At 44.4% G+C, this 9,001-nt stretch overlaps 1 protein-coding gene across 1 annotated transcript; it reads right to left on the reverse strand.

Moving 5' to 3' along the window:
- Positions 1–3,602: 3,602 nt before the first annotated feature.
- Positions 3,603–8,537, reverse strand: LOC146968712 (lipoamide acyltransferase component of branched-chain alpha-keto acid dehydrogenase complex, mitochondrial-like). Its single transcript, XM_085806423.1, has 5 exons — positions 8,373–8,537; positions 8,167–8,244; positions 5,922–6,113; positions 5,762–5,833; positions 3,603–4,874 (listed from the first exon to the last, which is right to left on the reverse strand). Exons 1-5 carry the CDS (start codon positions 8,523–8,525, stop codon positions 4,707–4,709), a joined length of 663 nt encoding a protein of 220 aa, XP_085662549.1. The 5' UTR covers positions 8,526–8,537; the 3' UTR covers positions 3,603–4,706.
- Positions 8,538–9,001: the final 464 nt, after the last annotated feature.

Genomic DNA, 9,001 nt, shown 5'->3' on the forward strand with positions numbered 1-9,001 from the left:
TGATTTTTTTCCCCATTTATCTTCACGTTGTCAGTTACACAGAATGAAAAAAGTACATTTAGTCTGAGTGTATCTTGTTAGTTGTATTTTCATTAGTGCTGTAGTATTACAGTGCAGTAATATAACAATGTAGTGTCATTGTTGTGTAGTAGCAATGTAATGGACTGTTGTGTTACAGTGTTGTGGTACTGTAATCTAACAGTGTTGTAGAACTACAGTATAATTACAGTAGTATTATCATAGCACCACTGTGTTATTGTAGTATTCAAAGTATTACGGTGTTGTATTATCAGAGTACAGCTGTACAGTGTTGTAGTAGTATCACACAGTACCACAGTGTTAGTGTTGTAGTCGGTGAACACTGGTGTCATGTTGTAGTTAGTGTTGTATTACTATAGCTCTGTAGTATTGCAGTACTGTGGTACTCCAGTATAACAGTGAGGTAGTATTATTACAGTGTAGCAGTATTGTATTGCAGTATTATTGTAGTAGTACAGTCTCAGTGTAGCAGCTCTCACCTTGTCTCAGCGCAGCGGCAACAGTCGTCGTCCATGCTGCTGAGAAATTTGACCTCAGATCAGATCAGCTGCTGGTTAATTTTAGTCAGAGTCTCCAGGTCACGTGACCGACAGATACCCCCACCTCTTACCCTCTTACCCTCTTACCCCCACCTCTTACCCTCTTACCCTCTTACCCCCCCTCCACTCAGAGTCACATGACTGGTCCCGGTCCTGGGTCCAGGGAGGGAGATGAGTCGGGGTCTCTCAGCCAATCAGAGCGGAGGACCTCCCACCTTCTCTCTGACCTCTGGAGTTTCTGACCGCGTGTCCTCCTGCACGTTGGGACGTTGTCATGGTGACGGCAGCATCTGGTCCACACACAGCAGCCCTACAGAAGAAGGATGGGATGTAGGAGCTCAGTGCATCATGGGAGTTTGGTGAAAGAAGCTAAAATGAGTCGTAGCAACAAGTAATAAATATTTGACACATGAAGTAAAGACATTGGCCTTTGGTCAGCCCTAGATATTATGGTATTAAACTACATCTTTTTATTTAACTAGGCTAGTTAAATCACAGTAGCATACTGATGTGTTGAACTTACAGGCTTGTTACTAAGTATGTATTAATTATCATGATAAATAAAACTCAACCTCACACAGCTCCATGTTGTCTCTGTGTGGTGTTCAGGGACAGTCAGGACAGTCTGAGGACAGAGTTTATATTAATGCACCGTGACACAGTGGCAGGTCTCTGTACGTCTTCACCACAGATCACAGATCACAGATCAGCTGGAGGAGGAAAACTCAGCTGTTCTCGGTTCCACCGCGACGTGCGCCTGGCGTTTGTTTTTTCTCTCCATTTATCAAGCTCCGGTAGCGACCCAGGTAAAATACGGGAGGACACCGTGCAGCTTCTTCATTAAATCCAAACAGTCCGACACAGCGACGCAGACGCACTGCTCCTCTTTGACTCTAAAGTCTCAGCAACTGGACTTACAGTAGCTACACTGAGTCTCCAGACCAGTTGGACCAGTCCCAGCCTGGTCAGATGCGTAGAACTGATGAAGCCTCTTGGATGAAGGTGAAACGTCTTCAGACAAATAACTAAGTCCAGTTGCTTTCGATTTAACCTCCTTTGAAAAAATAAAAATAAAAAATGTTGTAGTGAAAATGATTTTTTTTTTTACACGAGTCAAAACGAGCGTCAAATCGCGTATCTCGCGTATCTCGCGTTTGGTCGCGCGTCAAAGCTCGCGCGAAGAAAAAGACGAAGACGCGAGGGTCCCGTCGCCATAAAAGAATCGCGTGTATTGCGTCGCAAAAAAAAAAGTCGCGTATACCGCGTCTCGCGCCTAATCGCGTCTCGCGCCTAATCGCGTCTTTGCGTCACGGCCTTTTACACCGCGGACGTAACGAATAAACGGTGACGGTGTGAACGGACAACATAGAACAGGACCAGACGTGGTGTTGTTTCCTCTTTTCACCGACAGCTCCACTCTCCCTTACTTACACTAACTACTGTTATTGTTGAGGCCAGAGAATTGTGGGATTTGTAGTTTTTGACCAATCGCAGGTTGTGCTCTTTCTGTTTTTGTGATTTTCCCGGTTCACACATGTATTTTTTTTTAGGGGCAAATGCGAGTGAAATGCTCGCCCATGGTGGGCATAAGAACATTTAAGACCTGTCTAAAATTATTTAAGACTTGAACACAATAATTCAACAAATTTAAGACATTTTAAGGCCTAAAATTTAGATTTTCAAATTTTTGACTTTTTAAGACCCCGCGGATACCCTGTAACTATTACCCCTGGCAAAAAATGTATTTAATGAAATTTAATTTAATTTTAATGAAAAACATCTGATACAGGATATAAATCCTTTACATCAGACTCAAATAAATAACAACATACAAAAATTAAACACAAATATACCAACTACATACATAATCACTAAAATACATATAACAGAATAATCCCCAAAAATCTCAATAAAACTACAAAACAAAAACAAGAAAGAGAAAGAGAATTGTATTGTTCTGTATATAATTATATATATATACCGTATATATATATAAAGCAATTAAAAAAATGTTTCTTTCATTGAAAGAGATTACTGTTTCATTTATACTTTGTTGGATTGGTTTTTTGTTTCTTCAGTGTTTTTTAAACAGCCAGAAATGATCTCATCTGGTCTGGCTGTTTAAATAGATTTTAAAAATGCAAATATACAGTACATCAGTCAAATACATTGGGAACATTTCCCCATGTGTTTCAAATTTAAACTTCAAATCTCATTAAATTTGCTAATTGTTGGGAAAAAGTTCTTTAATTGTGAAATAATCAAAACTTTATATATTCTACATTATAAATGTTGTTTATTTGACCAGATAACATTTAATTTAAATCCCATTTTGTTCCTGAATCCACCAAACTGCTGGGATCAGAATAATCCTGATGTTCTGGATCAACGTTTTCCTGATCCGACTAAAAAGCTCTGAACGACACAAACTGATGAAGGTTTGATCCATTTTCAAGATTTGATCTGATCAATGATCCAAAATCCGATCAGTTTTTAACCCTTTAACAACTGGGTCCAGGACCAGAAAGTGACTTCTCCCACGTTCTCTGAGGAACCTGAACTCACCACAAACGACTCAGACTTGGTTCACTTCAACTTTATTGAGTTTTTTTTTTTTTCTTTTTTTTTCTTTTTTCTCGTTTGACCAGGGTTCAGACACTTCACAGTTTATGAGTCGGACCAGAACCAGAACCAGGACCAGAACCAGGTCCAAGAGTCCTGATCCAGATCCACATCCCAACACAAAACCACGACAGCGTCAACAAACAACAAACAACAAACAACAAACATTTCAACACATGAAACAAAACAAAACAAAACAAAATAGACAAAATAAAGGTCAGTATCAAAAAAAAAAAAAAAACTACGACACCATCGTTACCCAGCAGCCCAGAGGAAGACGTCGGGACCGGGACCGGGACCAGGACCGGGACCAGGACCAGGACCAGAGCCAGAACCAGGTCAGGGAGCAGCTGGTGGGGGGAGGGGAGAGGGGAGAGAGGGGGGGGGGCACTTAGCAGCTACAGAACCAGGACCAGAACCAGGACCAGGACCAGAACCAGAACCAGGACCAGGACCAGGACCAGGTCTTCCCCTCAGGAGCTGGAGGAACAGTAACAGTCAGACGGGTCCAGAACCAGAACCAGTTCTGGTTCATTTACACACAGTTCAGTCAGTCAGGACCAGATCGGACCGGGACCAGGACCAGGACCGGGACCAGAACCAGAACCATGTGAAGTTCTGGTCCTGATGATCAGCGGAGACTTTGTGGACCTTTCACAGAGCGGTTGGTCCTGGTTCAGGACTCAGAAAACCACTTTAAACTGGACCAGATCCCAGACGGGTTCATCTGATCTGGATCGAACTGATGGAACTGGACTCTGGTGAACCCGGGTCTCGGGTCTCGGGACCCAGTTCTGCCCCCCCCCTCCCCCCCAGACTCTGGTTCTGGATCTCTCTCACACACACACACACACACACACACACTGGTTCAGTCTCACTTCCTGTGATTTTCAAATTAAAAGTTTCACCGATTAAAATTATTATTATTAGGATTAATTTTCCAAATAGAAAAAAAACAACAAAACTGGTCCGGTCCAGGATAACAGAGTCCAAACTGATCAATGAACTGATGAATTATTGATGACACACACACACACACACACACACACACACACACACACACACACACACCCCCCCCGACCCCCCAGCAAAGAGAATCCAGACCCAGACCACCAGCACCTGAAGAGCTGAACCCTGGTTCAACTTGGACCAAAAACTACAAAAACCTCTAAACCTCCAACCGAGAGAGAGAGAGAGAGTGAGTGAGTGAGAGAGTAAGGGGGTGGGTGGGTGAGTGAATGAGTGGTTGTCATGGAAACGACATGATTGACAGGCTGGCCCCTCCCCCGCCGCATCGCGCCGCCGCCGCAACTCGCTCAAAGGCAACAAGGAAATGAGAGAAAAGAAGAAGAAAGAGAAGAAGATGATGATGATGATGATGAAGGCAGCAGCAGCAGCGGCGGCGGTGGCGGTGGCGGTGGCGGTGAAGGGGGAGAGGTGAAGGTGTGTTAGTGTTGGCGGTCCGGTTCCATCCGGTTCCATCCGGTTCCATCCGGTCGGGTCCGGTCACTTGAGGTCCAGCACCATGCTGGCCGGGTTCTCCAGGTATTCCCGCCACAGGTTGGAGAAGCGGCACATGGTGGCGCCGTCGATGATGCGGTGATCCGCCGACCAGCTGACCGCCATGATGTGAGCCGGGACCACCTGACCGCCGGCGCCGAACCGGGGCAGCACCTGAGAGCACACACACACACACACACACACACACACACACACACACACACACACACACACACACACACACACACACACACAGCGTTGGAATTAGCATTCGGCCCCAAGTTTTCAAAACAAATGAAGATTTTTTTTCCCGCTATATACATTATAGTTCAACATTTTGTCAAATTGGCCCATCGCCATAATCCCTATAGTCGTAGCAGTAGGTTCGTTACCTTTAGTTGTCGGTGCAAGCTATTTTTAGAACGGCGGAGCAGAGCCGTGAGCTGCTCAGAGCTACGCTACGGAGGCTCATTATGGGATTTCTTGGTTTCCCTCATCAAACTCATCAAATACACAATCCAACAACTCCACAACGCTCTGGCGGACAAGTTGTGAGCTGCACATTCACCACGCTATGAGATAATAACACAACGTTACCACACAGAGTTGTTTTAGAGGGAAATACAGAGACTGTTGATGAAAAACTGTCCCTGAAGGCAACGTGCATCAGCGGTTTTGCATGAATTTCCCTCTAAAACAACTCTGTGTGGTAACGTTGTGTTATTATCTCATAGCGTGGTGAATGTGCAGCTCACAACTTGTCCGCCAGAGCGTTGTGGAGTTGTTGGATTGTGTATTTGATGAGTTTGATGAGGGAAACCAAGAAATCCCATAATGAGCCTCCGTAGCGTAGCTCTGAGCAGCTCACAGCTCTGCTCTGGATTATGGCAATGGGCCAATTTGACAAAATGTTGAACTATCCCTTTAAACTCTAATTACCTTTCTTTCTTTTTTTATTATATACCCTGCACACACACACAGGAAGGGGGCGGGGCTTGGCTTATCTAAGTACTTTGACCTCTGTGGTGTGTTCATGGGCCATGGGAAAGTCTGGAACTCACCTGCATTTTCCCCAGCGCTCCGATGGCGACCTCAGGAGGGAGGATGACTGGTTTGGCGTACGTCCCTCCGATCTACAACACACACACAGAGGAAACAGGTTGTGGTTAGAGCGGGTCTAGAGTCCGTCTCCGTCCTCAGAGCGGCGGCGTCTGGACTCACGGATCCGATGTTGGACAGGGTGAACGTTCCCCCCGTCAGCTCCGACGTTCCCAGCTGCCCCACGGCGCCGAGCGTCTGCAGCCGGTTCAGCTCCTGGGCGATGTCGAACACGCTGAGCAGCTGCACGTTCTTCACGTTGGGCACCAGCAGACCCTGACTCGTGTCCATCGCCAGCCCGATGTTGTGAGACGCCTGAGGGCAAAGAGACACACCAAGGTGATTAGATATAAATGATGTCAAGTAACCGGGTCAGACTGATCCAGACCCAGTGATCTGATCGGATTCTGGGAAACCTGATCAATGACAACTGATTAATGATTATCTGACACATAACAGGTCTGATCTGCTGTTAAAGGGATATTCAGCTACAAATTCAGTTGGGACAGACTTTCAAACCAAGAACTTTTTTATCTGGGCCAGATGTTTTCAGTGACACAAACATACGAAATGTAGAGAAAAAGGGTTATTTTCTGCCTCTGCGCTGGTCTCACATTTGGGCTTATTCTGACCAAATGGTAGCTCCTATCAGAAAAAGAAGCAGACCGTGGTCGTCGTAAGGATTTCCTGAACACTTTGGTATGATTTTGGTGTTTCTACAGTAAATATTTTGGAAACACTTGCAAGTTATAAACAGGGGTCCCTCCTGCTTCTCTTTGTATTAGAGTCAATGGGCGGCAGGAAGAGACCTGGTCGCAATGAGAGGCTCACAGTTTAAATTTTGTAAGTCTCTCTGCTTCGATGAACACATTGTTAGAGAGAGGACACGTTTGTCTACAAATGTGGAAAAAATCATGTGTGTAGAGTGTAATTTGTGGCTGTAAGCAGCGTGGAAAGAGAAAAATGATGTCACCCACGCTAGCCTGAACATTCTGCGCAATACACACCCATTATAATCTCAACACTTCTCCAAATATGATCATGGTCATTAAACAGTGATTGATCAAAAACTATAATACCTATCGAAAAACGTGAATTAATACACCAATAAATGAGAGTTGTGTCTTGCAGAAGTCAGAGGACAGAGCCTCGCTGTCTTTGCCCCGTGGCCCTAACGAAAAGTGCCCAGTTTGATCGGATAAAACCTTGAAAACGGGTTATTGCAAAAACTAAAACCAGATCATGTGATCCAGTCTTGGTTTTAATCTGGATCAAACCCTCAGTTTGTGTTGATCAGAACTTTTTAGTCGGATCAGGAAACTTTGACCGTGTTTGTGTGTGTGTGTGTGTGTGCACCAGCGCGCATGTGAGAGAAGGGCCGCCACAGACTCGTTAATTAATAGGAAACACTGCTGGTTGGTAAGTTTAATTTTTACCGCACACCACTGGCATGCATGCTCGCTTCTCTCTCTCTGTGTGTGTGTGTGTTGTGTGTGAACACAGCGAAAGAGTGCTATGCGGAGATGAATTAACGGAACGATATTGCGTTCAATCAATTTGTGTCTTGGTCTTGATTCTGTGGCGCTGCGCCACACATTGTCTACATATGGGAAACAATAGGTGTGTGTGTTTGAGTAACATGAACGTTTGTGTTTCATTCTATAAACTACTGATAACAATTTCTCCCAAAAATTACAACTGGTCAAAATAACAAAAAAAGATGCAGTGTTTTCATACCTCAAATAATGCAAAGAAGTTGACCCTAACCCTTGATTTTTAAACAGACCACTAATGTTTTAATTTAGGAAGAGTTCAGATTAATATTGATGGAAATTTCAATTTTAATCCTGCAGCAGTGATTGTTTATTGATTTACTGATTATTTACTGATACATATATTATAGTTCTAAGATTTTCTATTAAAATAAAGCCAATAATGACATTTTCTGTGTTCTCTTTTTATTTGGAAAAGTACCAAAAAGTATCGAAAAGTATTGAAAAACATTTTGGTACCGATACCGGTACCAACATGTTGGTATCGTGACAACACTAGTTGTCAGATGAGGTCTGGCTGTTTAAACGACATTGAAGAAACAACAAACAGCAGAGAAAACAACACAAACATCCCATTTTCAAATAAATCCACTCTGAGTGTCTCCATGCTGCTGTTCTACCTGTTGTTTACACATTTAAAACACTCATTATCTGGATTTGGTCATCTAGAGAAGCTTGTATCTGCTCTGAACAACTGGGGTAAAGGTAAAGATGGATTACGTGATCCTGGATGGCAAAACAACAGATTGAAACAACTGGGTCTTAAAGAAAAAGTTTGAATCTACAATGTAGAAAGTGTCCAGTCCGGGTCGTACCTTGTAGGTGATGTTCTGGCAGCTCTGGTCCAATGAGGAGTTCAGGATGGGGAAGTGCAGGAGTCCCAGAGAGGCAGCCTGAGCCAATGAGAGCACAGCATCAACGTCAGCGCCAAACATCACGTGACCAATCAGCATCAAGGTTGCCCCCGCCAAGCCCCGCCCCCTCGCCCCTCCTCTCAGACCCTCCTCTCTTCTCCTCCTACCTTGATGAAGAAGGGCATGAAGCTGAGTTTGACCCCCCGGCCCTCGGCGAGGGGCCGGAGCTCCGCCCGCAGCGCCACCAGGCGGCTCAGGTCGACCTCGTCACAGTAGCCGAAGTGAGGGATCATCAGAGCGGCCGTCATCGTCTTCACCATCGCTTTGTGGAAACCTGATCAATGACAACTGATTAATGATTATCTGAGACATATCAGGTCTGATCTACTGTTAAAGGGATATTCAGCTAAAAATTCAGTTGGGACAGACTTTCAAACCAAGAACTTTTTTATCTGGGTCAGACGTTTTCAGTGACACAAACATACGAAATGTAGAGAAAAAGGGTGATTTTCTGCCTCTGCGCTGGTCTCACATTTGGGCTTATTCTGACTGAACAGTAGCTTCTATTAGAAAAAGCAGCAGATCGTGGTCGTCGTAAGGACTTCCTGAACACTTGGATACGATTTGGTGTTTCTACAGTAAATATTTTAGAAACACTTGCGAGTTTAAAACAGGGGTCCGTTCTGCTTCTCTTTGTATTTGAGTCAATGGGCGGCAGGAAGAGACCTGGCCGCAATGAGAGACCCACAGTTTAAATTCTGTAAGTCTCTCTGCTTTGTTGAGCACATTGTTAAAG

Source organism: Trachurus japonicus, chromosome 18 (genome assembly GCF_045865225.1).
Source record: "Trachurus japonicus isolate A0001 chromosome 18, Traja_1.0".
In the NCBI taxonomy this organism is placed as follows: Eukaryota; Metazoa; Chordata; class Actinopteri; order Carangiformes; family Carangidae; genus Trachurus; species Trachurus japonicus.